Source organism: Dendrobium catenatum, unplaced genomic scaffold (genome assembly GCF_001605985.2).
Source record: "Dendrobium catenatum unplaced genomic scaffold, ASM160598v2 fragScaff_scaffold_313, whole genome shotgun sequence".
NCBI classification, from domain to species: Eukaryota; Viridiplantae; Streptophyta; class Magnoliopsida; order Asparagales; family Orchidaceae; genus Dendrobium; species Dendrobium catenatum.
This window is the reverse complement of record NW_021318775.1, coordinates 933,159-950,679: the sequence shown is the minus strand read 5'-3', so window position 1 is coordinate 950,679 and position 17,521 is coordinate 933,159. Positions and strand designations below refer to the sequence as shown.

The 17,521-nt window shown below is 33.8% G+C and overlaps 1 protein-coding gene across 1 annotated transcript in view; it reads left to right on the top strand.

Annotated features, from left to right (window-relative positions):
• Positions 1-17,521, top strand: part of LOC110092698 (protein PIR) — a gene marked incomplete in the record, with an annotated part of 173,885 nt that overhangs the window by 60,676 nt on the left and 95,688 nt on the right. The window contains 3 exon segments of the mRNA XM_028693516.1: positions 4,517-4,732; positions 11,430-11,641; positions 15,526-15,673. Coding sequence (XP_028549349.1) covers positions 4,517-4,732; positions 11,430-11,641; positions 15,526-15,673 — 576 coding nt within the window.

The window sequence follows — 17,521 nt, the reverse complement described above, 5'->3', positions numbered from 1 at the left end:
ATGGTACTACATTTGTAAGAAATGAGGGTGGACAAGGTTACCATTTTTTTTTCAGAACCTCATTTGAAGATATTTCTAACCTGCAACATTTAAGAAATCTCTTGTCTTATAAAGTTTGACTGTCACTATCTCAACATGCATGCTCCAGAGGCAATCATCATCATCTTCTGATCATTCATGGACGCAATACTAAAGATCTCATTCGTATTCGTCTTTTGATCCAGCAGGGTGTCACCGACTCGTGCTATACAAGTATATATTCTTCAGCTTGCATCATCGAATCTTTCTTTGTTGAGGGTGTCTTTAAGCATTTCCATACATAGCCAAAATATTTTGAATAACTCAAGTAAAATCTCCACAATATACTTCATGTCTTCAATGCACCTTTTAAATAACAGAGAGTAGGGGTGTAAAATTCGGATCACGAATCGGGTTTGGGTCGAATCCGGAACTGACCCGACACCATTCAGGTCAAGTTGGCATGACCCGTTATTCAGTTACAGCGGGCAGCGACGTGGATTCGCAGCGGGACGCAGTGGGTTCGCAGCGGGATGCGGTGCGGCGGGCCGGTGACAGCGGTGCAGTGGGCGGGCGGGCAGTTTCGCATGGGCAAGCGGGCAACTGGGCGGCGGGCAGACGTGACGTTCTACTCGCAAAGCGACGCGCACATGGGGACTCGCGAAGCAACGCAGGCAGCTTCGGTCAGGGCGGGCAGCGGGTCATTCCGGGTCATTATCGGGTTTTCGGGTCAACCTGAACCTGACTCGAGTTTTCAAACGGGTCGAAAACCTTATCCCGAACCCCACTCGGTTCGGGTCAACACGAACCCAAAATTTTCGGGTCGGGTTCGAGTCGGGTTTTCGGCTCGTTTCCAATATTGACACCCTAACAGAGAGTAAACATATTCCACCATCACTTGCATCCAAAAAATAAATTAAGGCTTGAATGGACCTTACAACTTTACAAGCCATCTAATAGGATAGGCTATTACAAACTACATGACATGTTAATACACAATTAACGAAACGTTAAAAGGACCCTATGCTCTGAATGACTTTTTTGGAAAATTATCAAATCACATGATTAAATATTTACTGTCATAATTTACTCATTACTGGTCAATTAATATATTCTTTTCATATAAATATAATACACCATAAGGTTCATAATGCCTAATTTAAATCATATTAAAACAATTTATTTAGATATGTAACAAATTATATACTTAATCAGTACAAATTATTTATAAATAAATTTACAATTATTTTATTTTCTTAAATATTGTTAAATTTGTGACTAATATTGATGTGAAACATATATAGAAATAAGAATTGCTTAGAAATTAATAACAAATTGTGAAGCTTTGATAATTGTAAACTCAATGATTCACCAAGATAAGAATCTAGGATTTCTTTATTGCAGTTGTGCTTTGGTTTTCAGTTGCACGAAAGATTAAAAGGACAATTTAAAATAAGAACAAAGAAAACGTAGTAACACTATATGCCGAATAACAAAATTCACCGTTTAACAAATAGAAAGTTAACCTCTAGTTTTCCTCTCTTTCACTCTTTATGGTGGGGTTAGTGGGAGAATAACTTCAGCAAGCCTAGAGATGCCACCAAAAGAAAGAGGACGCCTACGGTCTTGATAAACAAAAAGTTAGCTGGAGGGGAAGAAGCGGGTGGATGTCTGATGATTTGCCAATGTCCGGAGGGTTGGTATTCTTCAATAACAAACGTCAAAGTGAAGAGGATGCGATCGACGTAGTCGTCGACAGTGTCATCGATTTTCAAATTGATGTTTAAGAAGGGATATTGTAGAATATCCACTAAGCTTTGATGGTCGTAGATGAATCCGTGGTCACGCTCGGATCGGCCATCCATGGGGAAAAGAAGTCGCTTCAACTCTGGGGCGGGCCAAAGTGGTCGGCGGTTTGATGGAGAGGAAGGGAGGTCGGCCGATCTTGGGGAGCCTTGGGTTAGGGAGTTAGGTGGGGAGTTGAGTCACGAGGAGAAGAGGGAATTAACTCCTTGATTAATTGACCTTGAGTAATTAATAATTGGATTTGGAATTAAGTTGAAATAGGAGGGAGAATTTGAATTTAAATTTTCTTTAATGATAGAGGGAGAAAAGGGTTTAATTATCTCCCTAATTGGAGTCCTTAATGAGGAAGGACTTAATTAGAAAGAGGGGAAGAAAGGAGACGGCCATATAGGAAGGGAAGAGAAGCATCCACATACAATGTATGTGGACCCAAGCATTAAATGTGATTAGAAAATTAAATCTAATTTTAATTTCAGATTTGGAGTGATTGAGAGATTGTCAAAAATAGCCTTGTTAATTTATGAAAGTATTTGAAATTCAAATTTGTTTGAATTTGAATTTAAAAGAGTTTCCAAATTAAGAAACTCTAAATTAGGAAGGCATTAATATGGAGATCTGGGAAATAGAATCTAGGTGATCTGACTATCATGGCTGGCAGCTAGGGTGGGCTTGGGTAGGCCGGTGGCTTGAGATGGTTGGGGCAAGAAGCCTGGCGGTTTTGGAGGGTGGTGGGGTGTAAACTGGCGGGTGGAGCTTGGGGTGGCTTGGCCGACTAGTGTGGGGGAGAGGAAGGAGGTTGGTCGGCGGTAGGGGATGGGGCTTGGTGGAAGACCGGAGGTATGGGGGGTAAAGAAGGGAAGTAAGAAAGATAATGGATACGAACTGTCAGCCAGGCCACTATTCGTGGCTGACGGGTGATGCTTGACCCTCTCCTAGGGTTCTTTTTTTCTGAAGAGCTCACAAAACAATGAAACAAAGCCGAAATTTTTATCTATCAATCCTTTTCCCAATACAATGACTAAGGCCTTAATATATAGGCATCCAAAATAAAGAAAATAAAAGACTCAAATGCCCTCGGGGATACAATCTATAAGCAATCCCTAACAATGATACAAAGGTAAAAACTGAAATATAAATAAAAGAAAATACATAAATGTTTCATAAATAGAGTGTCTAAATCGTAGCCGTCGATCTACGATTATTCCGATGGTAGACGCGTCGAAATCTCCTACTGATGTCCCCATCAGATATACAATGTGAATTTTGTCAAAATAAGTATTACTCATATAGTAAATAAAAAATAATTATTAATTAATTTCAATCTTAATTTAAATATTTTTTAAGAACTTATTAACTAAAATTATTCTTATTAATAATGAAGTGGTAAATACATTAATCATTAATGAAAATTTTTAAAATATTAGAATAATACAATTTAAATATAAGATAAATTAACCGTTATTTTTTTAAAATACATTTTAAATCTTCTTTGAATACCATTAAATAATGATTTAAATTTTTAAAAAAATCATTTGGACTGAAACTTGAAAGCCGAGTTCCTAGTTGTATTGAAATCGGGTGGAGAAGATCCGGCTTCAATAGAAACTAGACATTGAAGTTTCAGTTTCTATTGAAACTGGATATTAAAGTTCCGATTTCTACTAAAACGCTTCATTATGTTCCAGTTTCATTAAACCAGATAATTAAGTTCCAGTTTATGAATACGGCATTCTGCTCCACGCATTTGTTCCTTTTTAAATTTTTTCCGTCAGCATACTCCTTAAGCTAATTTAAGCTTAAAACCGGCTCTTTTTCATAAATTGGCCAATAAGTATCTAGGTTATTCATGTTTTTTCAATTTAGTTCCAATGTATCACATTTCTCCAAATTACTGTATTGAGCATACAAAATTAATCCAAAATTGTCCCTCTTTTAATTATGATATAAACTAGATCCCAATTTATTTCAAGATTTTTTTTGATACATTTTTTATAATTGAGAATAAAATTGGAGCAAGGTGATATTCTGAGACTTAATTTTTCATATAAAATTTGTTAGGGTACTATTTTGAAGTTTACCTCCATCAATTAATTTAAATATAAACACACACACACACACACACACACACACATATATATATATATATATATATATATATATATATATATATATGATCCTAATAAAATATAGGATTTTATGAAAATACTTATAATCATATTCACAGAGTGAAAAATGTGGTATACAAATTTTAATACATCTTGAATTTTATCGTTTCCAAAATTTTGAGTATTACATGATATAGGTGTGCATGTATAGGTGATGGTGAAAAATGTGGAAGGAAGATAACAAAGAGGAGGATATATTATGATAATAAAAGTATATCTTCCAAATCCCAAACTTTCGTATGAGAACACGTTATAAATATAACCTATCAGCTTATTCTACTTCTCTTCTTTCTTCTTTCTGCCGTTGTCTGCATTACTCCTAAAGTAAGTTTGCAAGATGATTTCCTTTTCCTTTTGTCATTTTTTGCGCGGCAGTCGCAAGTTAATATTAAGCACAAAATCATTGATTGTAAGCTTGATTAAGTTTGCTGATGACGAGTCATCTTTATAAATCAGCAGTGGCTCTAAAAATATTTTTGAAAAGTTTTTTGTATTATCTCAAAATGTTTCATCCTTTGACAATCCAGGTCATAATTTTGAAGTCAACTGAAGCTTCGGACGCCGAGTGGTCTAGAGAAGTAAAAGGAAATATGTATGATATGGTTATTGAAGGATTTCAGCTTCTTAGTAGATTGACAGGACGGCTTTGGGAGCAGTGTGCTTGGAAGTTTTCTCGTCCTTGTAAGGATCCAGTGGCTTCAGATTCTCTTGGAGGCTCAACTACTTTTTTTGACTATGAAAAGGTTTTTCTTTTGGCCTTCTGAGTGTTCTTTTGTGGTTATGCGGTGCATTTTTGTTCCACTTTTTAAAACTTATTCATTTGTTTAGTGAGTCAGTGGACTTCTTTCTGAGATTATTGATGAATATTTAGTATTTAAAATAACATGTCCTTTGTATTTAGTTGTGATGCTCAGTTTTGCTTCTTTATTGTTATTTTTAACAATGCTTAATTCCTCTCTTTTCCAGGTGGATGGCTATTCTTGTTCATCATTACATTTGTTCTCAGGGTTGCTTTAGCATTAACTTCACTACTTTAACAACTGTATATTGATTGTGCCTATTAATCATGTTGCCATGACTTGAATCTGTTCATGGTTAAAATAATCAAGTATATTATGAAATAGTCTATTAATTTTTGTAACTTTGTATTAGTGAATCAGATTTAATCATTTGTTATCTGCTTATAATTTTTGTATTTCCTTGAAACTTATAATAGAGCAAATCTTGAGAAATTTCTTAGATCTTTGATTATCCAACATGCCGTCTTTTCATCGTGATCACTAATCACTATTGTTTTGAATATTGCCTTAATGGAGCAGAGGTGGCTTATTGGTGTCTGGAAAAGTTCCAAGAGAAGTGCTATGCAGAGTTCTTGAAAAGAAAGGACTTAATACAAATCATTAAAGATATGGATGCAGGAGCTATTACTTATTTTCAAACACAAGATTGTTTGACTAAGTATTTTCTTATTTCGGTTGGATTACATCAAGGATCAGCCTTAAGCCCATATCTTTTTGCTTTAGTCATAGATGTTCTCACTAGACATTTGCAAGAGGATGTACCTTGGTTCATACTTTTTGCTAATGATATTCTTGTTTATTAGACTAGAGAGGGAGTTGAAGGTAAACTTGGATTATGGAGTACAACCTTAGAGTATAAAGGTTTTCGTTTGAGTAGATCTAAAACGGAATATATGGAATGTAATTTTAGTAGTAATAGACCTAGTGAGGGGATTGTGACTTCAGGCAATCAAGTCATTTATAAGAGTACACGTTTTAGATATCTTGGATCTATTGTTCAGAGTGATGTTGAAATAGATGGGGATATTATCTGCAGAATTCAAGTTAGATGGTTGAAGTGGAGGAATGCATTGGGCTTGTTGTGTGATGGAAAAGTACCCCTCAAACTTAAGGGAAAATTCTATAAGATAATGGTGAGATTTGCAATGCTTTATGCTTCTGAATGTTGGCCATTAAAAGAGAAGCATATTACTAAGTTATGTGTTGTAGAGATGAGGATGATTAGGTGGATGAGTTGCTTTACCCTTAGAGAAATGATACGAAATGAGCATATACATGAAAAGGTTGGAGTAGCTTTCGTGGAAGATAAGATTAGAGAGAGTCTCCTTAGATGTTTTGGTCACATAAAACAACGGCCTTTCGATGACCCGGTTAGGAAAGTAGAGGTATTAGATTTGACTTATGTTAAGAAAGGTAGAGGTAGCCTAAAAATTCTTGGTTATAAAATATTAGAAATGATATTTCTTTATTTGATTTAAACGAGAATTTGACTTTTAACATGACAAATGGATAAAAAGGATTTATGTAGCCGACCCCACGTAGTGGGACAATGGCTTGATGTTGTTGTTGTTGTATGGAAGATTTTCAGAAGTTACTAACTGTTTTTACGTAGGGCTGTATGATTTGGTCTTGTTATTGATGCAGAACAATGATTAATTTGATGATTTTTGGGTGATGGGTGCCTGTTGATGATCACTTTTTTGATCATATTTTTCTTTTCCTGAAATTATTTGATTTCTATTTTAGATTCAGTTCCCTTTGAAAGCGTCTCTTGAATTGGGCTTTTTCTACTAAAGGAAGCGCCTCTGGATGCGTTTAAGACAACCTGGGAATTCTTGAGAATTTCTTGCCTTGCTTCTCAGTAGTAGAATGATTTCCATAGGTTAGAATTCATTGTGAGAATTTCTCGGGATAGTGCCAATTAGGGAGGGTGTGATACAGAGAGAGATGCATAAAAGAGGTCTCAACAATTAAAATTTTATGATAGGTGAGAAAGTTACTGTGATTAGATAGAGAAGTGGGAGGATAAAAGAGAATACTGGGTGGTAATAACAGGAAAAATAAGGATTTGATTTTAATTTTTTTTATAATGGGTTTATTCCATTAGATGACATCTAGTTATAGAAATATGGTTATATGATAATTTTTTTTAGTTAATGCTATGTAATTTTTTAGAAATCATTTCATTTATGTTAAAAATAATTATAAAATATAATGCTTTTAAAACTAAAATAAAATATTATAAAGGGCCCAGAATACTAACATATCCTTGAAATAATCTAAAATTATCTTTGATTCATGTCTTGTGTTGCATTAACTGCTTGTGGCTGAGAGAACTCTTCTCCTATGTATGACTCAATAGAGCTTGTTCGTGAATTACTATTGTATCATCACTATTTGTTGTATAAGCATAGGAAGTAGAATCTGAAGGCTTCAAATTGAGACATTGTCAGGCATCACACATTTTTCCTCAACTTGTACCAAAGAGGAGGATCCTACGGTCACATGTTAGTGGTAGAAGTGATAGCTGAAATTCATATATCTATATTCTTGTAAGGAAGCGTGCAACAAGTTCTAAACTTGTAGAATAATTTGCTTATCTAGAGGAGAATATTGCGAAAATGCTCGAATCTATGGATCAATATGTTTCTTTATTTTACTAATAATAATAATGAAATATATCTTAATCTTAATAATGATCTTAGACACAATTGTTGGGTTAGGCTAAATAAGTTTTGATTAATGTGCGCGCTCAACATCATCAAGTTCTTATGTAATGCCCATAGCATTACATTAATAATTCAATGATATGAAAGCAAGAGGAGGAGCCTTCTAGAAGATAAGTTTCTCCAGAGCTTGTGGTAGTGATAGTGATCGAATTGCCAGTTCTGTTGAAACATTAGGTTCAACTATAGTGGGAGACAAAGGAGAATGAGATGCGATTGAAGAAATGTAATGCTTATTTGTGTTGCCTGGTAGAGACAAGGATATAAGTGACATAAAATTTGAATGAAGGGATAAAACAGTTGATTAGAGGTGAGAGAAATGATTAGTGAATGAGATCAATGAAGTGGCCAAAGCTCTCGACGGCATGCCAATATACATTAGAATGCTTGGGAACTACAGAGCTTAGGAAGCGCAGGAGCACCTTGTCAATGGAAATGAGGTGACATGAATATGATTGTTGTTGTGTGAGCGACAAGAGCATTGGATCGAGCAAAGTGGGGGTTGAGCATAATTGAAAAAAATTTGGATGAATGTAGTAAACACGTGTGCCTCACTTATGTGTAGGTATCAAGACTGGAAAGAGCACCAAAGGATGGGTGATCATTAATCCTTTGACATTTTTTGGGACTGGATTCTTTTATTCAAAATTTTGTTAAGATGCACAAAAATTGCACAAAGGATCAAAACTTGTGGTTTTTGGGACTGGATTTTTTTTCGAGAAAATGCTAGTCTCTTTTGATGAAAAAAATATGTAGAGTTTGCTCCAAACAATAACTTATTGATCTTCCAAAAATTAAAATTTTGTGAGAATTTGAGAACAAATAAATCCGTCCAATGATTATGATTTACACTTGAAGAAAAAAAATTAATTTGTAGTAATTTACCAAATTCCAGTCGTACATGCTAAATTAACAATAAAGTATATTTAAAAAAAAGAATAATGATCAAAGTCATCAAATAAGATCCGTGCCTCATGTTGGTATAAGAAGAAAACTACCCTTGAAAGTAGTTATTGCTAGCATAACTTTGAGGAATTCACATCTAAAAACCAATTAATTTCAGATGAATTCTTATTTACGTTGGGCAATAGATTTAAGTTTATATGCCTTAGGAGTCATATTTATTTAGAGACTCTAAATTGGTACTTTTAAAGTGCTAGTATCTATTAAAAATTTGCAATTCCTAATTTCATAATCCTTAGTACAGCTACAATGCAACGGTTGCCAAAATCATATGGTAGCTGAATAGGATGTAGTGCAGCAGTCGAAATATAAGAAACCCAGCAAAGTGATAGTAGCCAATCACATGAAGAATGATAAGTTATAAACACAATATCGGTACTCAAGAATTGCAATCAAAAGAAATTTGTAAGATCAAGCTAATGCATGCATCTAACAAAAATTACACTCTGAATCTCCTAAAAGAAACTTGCATGATAAAATACAAGCCTTTTAACATCCTAATGGATCATGTTAATAAAATTGCATAAACAAATGGCACAACACATGTCAAAGATAAGATGTTGGCGATTGATTGGAAAATTCATCTTCGTTTCTCACACTAAAATTGACATCTATGTTTCATTTTGTGTAGTTAATTGATATGTGAATAATCACATAGAAGAAGTTTTCTTTTATGTGAATAATCCTCATCTCTTCAACACTTAACTTAATATTATGCTTCTCTTTTATGTCCAACATTCTACATCATAAAGCATTGCAGGTCTAACAACTATATTATAGAATTTTCACTTAAGTTTGAGGGGGAATTTTCTATCACACAACAAGTCCAATGCATTCCTCCACTTCAACCATCCAACATGAATTCTACTAATAATATCCCCATATGTTTTACCATCAATTTGAACAATAGATCCAAGATATCTAAAATGTGTACTCTTATTAATGACCTGATCACCCAAAGTCACAATCCTTTTACTAGAACTATTAATACTAAAATTACACTCCATATATTTAGTTTTAGATCTACTTAAACAAAATCCTTTAGACTCTAAGGTTGACCTCCATCAAGTTTACCTTCAACTCCCTCTCTAGTCTTATCAACAAAGAGAATATCATAAGCAAAAAACATGTACCAAGGTACAACCTCTTGCAATTGTCTAGTGAGAACATCCATGACTAAAGTAAAAAGATGTGGGCTTAAGGCTGATCCTTGATGTAATCCAACTAAAATAGGAAAATACTTGGTCAAACCACCTTGCGTCTGAACACAAGTAACAACTCCTGAATACCAATGTCTAGTGAGAACATTATTAACCCCCTTTTTTCTTGAACTCTCCATAGCACTTCTCTTGGACCTTTATTATATGCTTTCTCTAAATCAATAAATATCATATGTAGATCCTCCTTATTCTCTCTATACTTCTCCATCAAACCTCTCAATAAATGTATAGCTTCCATTGTAAACCAGCCCGACATGAATCCAAATTGATTTTGAGAAACGTTAGTATCACGCCACAACCTATGCTCCATAACTCTCTCCCATAGTTTTAAATTGTTACACATTAACTTAATACCTCTATAATTCGCATAATCTTGTGCACCTTTATTCTTAAAAATAGGAATCAACACACTCATTCTCCACTCATTTGGCAACTTTTTAGTTTTCAAAATAATATTAAAAAGTTTAGTAAGCCAAGAAATTCCTTCATCCAATATACCAAGGCATTTTAAAGTTCCCTTGAAAAATGTCTATCCTAAAAAAAAATAAGTAATAAGAGTATTGAAATCTTTATCGGTATTGAATGGGCACAATTTATAACTCTTCATTACTCCCCTTGTTATTGCTCATTTATATGAAAATATTTTGTCGCGTAGAGAAATAAGAAGCAAGTGATTGTTGTTAAAAGTAGACATGAATAGGATTCAGGGCCATGTCTTATGAAATTTATAAAGTAATGTGGCTTAAAAAGCTTGTTGAAACCTTAAAAAATTCTATTAAAGAATCAATGATATTGTTGTTTGAGCAAGCTATATTTGGCATTGGCAATTTTACTAGACTAAATATGTTAAGATTGATAGACGCTTATTGAAAGAAAATATTGAACAAAAATTATGAAAGTGATCTACACTCCTAGGAAATCCCAAACGACTACTATCCTCACTAAGGACTTTTGTCTAATACAACTTCATTTCTCAGCTTCAAGGCCCAAGCTAGGAATAATTAATATATATTCCTAGTTTGAGGGGAAGTATAGAATCTCTAGACATAAAAAGCTGCAGACAGTAGCCTTGCACTTGATTTGATGATGTTATGACTGCAACAATTCATGAATCAAATACAAATAGACATAAGGGGTGAGAAATCTTTAAGAAATAATCAAAAGGAGCTGCTAGAAGTCAGAATCCTATTCTAGATTGTTACATCAAGGCAGAAAACTATCAATTCCATATTTTTATGGCAATTAAATTTGCTTGAACTTGCTTGCATCCTATGATCATCCTAGCTGTACTGTCTTGTGCCACATGCTAAATAAAAAATCTCTTTAATTTTTTTATAGCTAGGAGAGCAATATAATGTATTTATTTTTCCAATATTTGGTCTTACTATCTTTCCTTTTTTTTACTTAGCATGGATGGTCGCTCCCATCCATATTTGGTCTATTAAACAGGCTATATCTCCTCTATATAAATTGTCTATGGCTTTCTAATTGGACTGAGAATTAAATTCTCTCTCTTCTTTGTTTCAATATGGTATCTTGTTTTCAAGACTATGTTTAAAGGTAACACAATTGCGATTTTTGTTTCTAAATTGGCATCTGTTCTTATTTGCATTGCTCAAAGTAATGTTTGTATAACTTTTTTGTCTTGTTTAATTATAAACTACATGATCTGGTTGGTGTTTCCACTTGTTTGTTTCCTTGACAAGCAGTGTCCTATGCATTGACTTGTAGGTGGTGCGCTGGAACTACAGTTCAGATGAAAGAAAAGCTGTATTAGAGCTCGTCAGTTACATAAAGAGTGTTGGTTCAATGATGCAACGCTGTGACACACTTGTGGCAGATGCTTTATGGGAGACAATTCATGTAGAAGTGCAGGATTTTGTTCAGGATAAACTAGACACAATGCTACGGACTTCATTTCGGAAAAAGAAAGATCTATCAAGGTAAGGGAGAACTGTTGATATGGCAATTACCACTGATAGTTACTGATTAGCCTTTTTAAATGTACTAATGCAAAATCGATATTCTGTTAACATTTTTTTTAGTAGTAGAAGTATGATAAAAGTATGATAAAGTGTCCTAGGTTAATAATGGTTATGATTCTCCTAAAAGTTTCATATATTTTCATGTTCCAATAATGCATGCAATTATCTTGTTAGTTATTTTGAACATCACTCTTTATGAATGGTTTCATTTTTATGTGCTTATGCTGAAAATAATGTAATGATTTGTTGTTGATAGTTTAGAATACTACTGTGGATTTTATAATTATTCACACTTTTGAAATTTTAGATGTCGTATTCTAAATGTTTTGCATAACTAATAGTTGGAGAAAATGATCAAAATGCTATATTGATTCTTTATGAAATATCAAAATAGTCCCAAGTATATTAATTGACCATTTTTGTACCTCTCCTTAAAGAGGAACCAAAATAATCCCACCATGAGATTATTTTGATTCATTTTTAAAGAGTCGAGGGACCAAAATGGTCTTTTAATATAGTTGGGTATCATTTTTGCCCTTTATAAAGAGTCAAGGGACCATTTTGATTATTTTCTCCTAAGAGTTATATGGATACTAGTATTGTTCCAAGGCGTTGCAACCTGGATATACTGTGAGGGGATGCAATTAAAATTACCAAAAATATTAGTTGATTTCTTTACTAGGCCATCATTCAAAACTGCTCTTTGGCAGTATTTTATGAAATATTGCTGGGATGTTTTTCCAGTCAACTGCACCTGGGATTTATATCATGGTTTATCTTTTTTTTTTGTTGTGTTTTTCTTAGCCTAGTTGCATATACGTGTACAATCATGTCTGTGTGTGCTTATGCTATTTAATTTTTCTTGAAGTATAATATTATAACCAGAAAATGATATTAGTTAATGAGGGCAATTATGAAGAATTGCTAGTGAAAAACAAGAGAAATACAAACAAAATCAGGAAAGAAGATAATATGAGACCAATGATGCAGTATCCAGTGGATTATGGAAGTTACAAAAGAAAAACTCATTTGGATAGTCTTGCTTGAAGGCTTAGGAATACAAGGGAGTTGTGATCTATTTTTTTTGGATTTCTGCCCTATCTGGTAAACAGGGATTAAAATCTCCTATTAACCAGAATATTGTTGCTTTGAATACTTATATTTGGAGCAGAAGACTGTTGAGAATCGTTACAATGACTGGATCCACAAAATGGAGGGAGCTGGGGTGTTCTGGAAACATGATCAATCTCAATAATAATACCAGCTAATGATGAATTTCACATCTTTGTAGGGCAAGCAGCAGCAGGCATAAATGTCTCGAGTTCGAAAGGAGAGCTTAAAATTAGTTCCAAATACCGAGTTTAGACATCATCTGATGGAATATCATCCACCAAAGCGATAAGTGGTCGAATTTTAACATTTGGTTGAACCTCTTGTGGTAGAAAGTTAGATTTCCTCAACTCCAAATGAATCTTGAAATAATCTAAGAAATTGTGCCAAAAATCTTATATAAAGAACAATAGGAGAGCCTTCAAATTTCAGCCCTCTTCTTATGTCTAGAAGACATGGTGCCTATTCACACACATTTTCAAAATTAGAAATGTCCAATTCTACCAAACTCTAATTATAGGTATAGAAAGACAGGAGTAGTAGCATCCACTTACAAATGTTTTCAAGTTATAGATCATAAGAAATATAAAGTGGATTGGTTGAAGTAATTGAAGTAGCAAGAATGTGATCCTGATAGGAGATTCTTCAGAGGAATAAAAGTGGAGTTCCACTCTTACGCACATATCACATAGGTATCGACACTGAGACAACTCAAGAACATTTGTGAAAATTACACTATAAAATGTCCCCAAGGGCAAAAATAGACTAGCATTCACCCATTACACAATATGAAATGACTCGAGATCATGAAACAAATTTATATTCCACAATTTTAATTGCTTTTAAGTAGGGACTGCTGAACCATTCGATTCTAGCCACCATCGTCTTGGAACAAACACTTCACTACTTCAGATGAATTTTTTTCCTGCCTTTGACCTTGCTATCTAATCTTCACCGTGATTGTTTGCTAATGCATTTTCTATCTATGACAGCCCTTGATCTAGCAGCTTGTAATATTTTTCCTTATATTCAAATGTAGCTCGGAAATCTGATCATTCTTTCACTCAGTCAAATATAATGACCAAATTGTGAATTATTGGATCTAGCTTCGATCAAATGAGACCTAGAACAAACTAAGCTTGCTCGAGAATGGATTACTCATTGATGCCTGTGCGTATAATACATCACTGCATGCTATTGAATTCAATAGCGCGTCTTTGTCATTCATTTTGGGGTATTTTGGAGTATAGTGTTTTGTTGGGATCCCTTACCCTTTCTACTGTTTAGATATGAGGTGTTAGCGAACCAAATAGTCCCATTAGGCCCTAGTTGATTTATCGTGATCCAAGTTGGCTCTTACTTCACGACCTAGAACCAATGCCATTGTTTCTCTTTTCCCCTTGCAGGTGGCTTTTGATAGAGTTTTTAGGACAAAATTTTGCAGTTCGGTATGGGGATACCCATCTTGCATTTTTGACCGTTCAGCCACCCCATAAGTTTATAAAATAGTTTCTTGCGGCATGATAAACTTGGGTTTCACTCCATAGGCATTGTGGTCCAATCGATAGTTACTATATGTGAGTTTGAACCACTACTTACCAAATGTGAGTTCAATGATTAGATATTTGTAACAAGGCACAATCTTTTGAGTTTGTTTATCTTTTTAATATTATTTACTTATTAAGCGGAATGGTTTCAGCAAGACTTAAACGGTAACTTTGGTTTCAGATAGCCAATATAAAGTTTATTTTCAACAGTTTGTTGATATCATATCTTCTGGTTCTCAGTTTTGATTTCAATTTCAGTTTCTTTTGAATAGTATTTACATAAAGTAAACCAAACTAATTAATTAGAATATTGTAACATTATCTATTTTATTCTAAATGAAATTACTTGGTAATGTTTAAAACGTTTAATATGAATTACAATTAAAGGGATATCCAGCCTATAACATCCTTTCATACAAATGACAGTTACTTGCATGTATTATTTAAATCCAAAGATTGGTGTTGTTATAATGCATTGTTTCCTGACATTAAATCTCTAAGCATCGGATATGTATTTGCTTTGATGTTTTTTTGAGACATGCGGCCAATATTGTTTCCATTCAGCTTTCTATTAAAGGCAAAGCTAGTAGTGTATGATTGATGGCTATGTGACATCGTCATTTAATTGATTTTAAAGTCTTTATTAAACAAAATTAAGATTGAATAAGCTATCAATGTTTACTTTCTCATACATTTGACATCTTGATTATTTTATTTGGTTTAGTCTACGTGGATGTCTTAAAGGCTTATATGTTGCATTCTTCCTTTATGTCCTATTATTCTTTTCTTGTTGATCCTTATCATGCTCGAATATTATTTTCTAAGGCTTCTGAGCTGGTTTGATGTAAAATTATGTTTGACTATGTAATCAAATTGTAGAAGCAGTGGGCATCATTTTGCATTGATTGATTAATAGATTAGGTAATAGGAAGATGAGCATTCATTAGTAATGGAGGGCTTTGATAAGTTGATATTTCAAAGAAAAAGAATATTTTTGTTTAAAAAAATTGTTAATCCATTGGTAATCTGTGGGTAATCATATACCATATATAAATAAGGTACTTGTTTTTCATAGACTTTTTGGTACTAGAATTGTGGTTCATATATCTGAAGTTTTCATGACAGCTTTATGCCCAGCAACTAACGGATATATTTTTTTTTTCGTGTCAATCTATAAACTTATAGGATTCTTTCTGATATGCGTACGCTTTCAGCGGATTGGATGGCCAATACAAGCAGGCATGATACTGAATTGCATGCGTTGCGCCAAGAAGGTGAAGAGCCTAGGCCAAATATATTTTATCCAAGACCAGTTGCACCTACTGCTGCCCAGGTTATATTTTGGATATTTTTTATAATTAAAATTTAATTTCTTATATGGATTCTTTCTGATATGCGTACGCTTTCAGCGGATTGGATGGCCAATACAAGCAGGCATGATACTGAATTGCATGCGTTGCGCCAAGAAGGTGAAGAGCCTAGGCCAAATATATTTTATCCAAGACCAGTTGCACCTACTGCTGCCCAGGTTATATTTTGGATATTTTTTATAATTAAAATTTAATTTCTTATATATATATATGGTGGGCGGTATATATAAAAGCTGAGATACTAAAGATTAAAAAATCTTTAGCTCAATGTTTTAAATTGCGTATTCGGGTATTGAGGTGTTTTTCATTCGTAGGCGAGGCGTAAGCCTCAAGGCGTTTTGGGCGTAAGCCTCAAAATCAAAAGATTGCGTAAACATAAAATGATAATTTTTTTATATGCTAATGAAATGATAATATAAAACATAAAAGCAAAGATATGAAGGTGAAATCAAAATATCCCAATATAAGACAACATGAAATATAGTTAAACTCAAAATTCTATCTTTCCCAAATCTTAGTATATTTTCATTAAAATATAATTTCAATTTCCAAAATAAATAGCAATGGCATATCACATAAAGAACACATAAGTCATCAGCACTGTCATCACTAAGGGGTTCTTCATTTGAATCATCATTATGATGAACTGCTGTCTCTCCCCTTCCCTCTCCTATAGAGTCCAATGTCGGGCATTTACTTCAAAGATTTATGTAAGTTTTAATATATAGCATTGAGGCGTAAGCCTCACTGCCAGTGAGGCGAGGTAGGCCTCAACCAAGTTGAGGCGCAAGCCTCATAAAAAAACTCGAGGCTTACATCGAGGCGTTTTTTTACTGGAATTGCGCAAAGGCAGCTCAAGGCGAGCCTTATATTGCGCAATTTTAAACCATGCTTTAGCTAAAGCAAAATCTAGTATGATCCACCCCTTATTAAATCGCTCCAACCATACCACGAAATGTTTTAAAAATCTTTCTATCCTATGACACATATTCATTTTAATCTCCTCAATATAAAAACTTTTTAAAGATATACTTATAGTAATTATTCCTAAGTCATTTCAAATTTTAATTTTAACACATCCAAACCTATTTAACAACATAAGAACATAAAATAATTAATACTCTTAGCCATTACAACAATCTTCAAGCTATAATTCAATGCAACATTTTTTAGTAAGACTCCTACTGAATCCATAATTTGAATCCTAAGCTATCAACCTCCTTAGTCTTTTTTCACACCAATTGAGTTTCCTGAATACATAGCATTATATTTACCTTGAATATAATATCTATATAATTTTCATAAAATTTCCTGTAAAGAGCAAGATTCTAATTTCTATCCTAATAAGCTTTGGCACTTTGCACACTAAAGCAAAAATAAAACTCTTGCACATTACATTATGTTGAGCATTTGAAACACTAATTTAAATATCAAAGTTAATTATATGCAAAATTTAATTCCTAAGCCAAGGGGATAGAGGCAGGATCTATCAAAAAAACACAATTTGAATGGACAAGAAGGATATCTTCCGTAAATCTCATGATTCCCATGAACAGAAATTCGCCCTCATTTTGTGGAGAACTTATAATATGATTCTGGTTTCCTATAGGCGCAAGCCCTATAGTTAATTACCCCTCCCGATCACGAAGAGAACTTTCGATTAAGACTAGTCGTCAATCAGATACGTAAAGATACATAACGCAGCATACTGGAAAAAAAAAAAAGAGAACAATCCCAAAAGCAATAGGAAATTGCATGCAAACGGGCCTGCATAACAGAAAGGCCACAAGGCAGCAGCATAAAGTGAACTA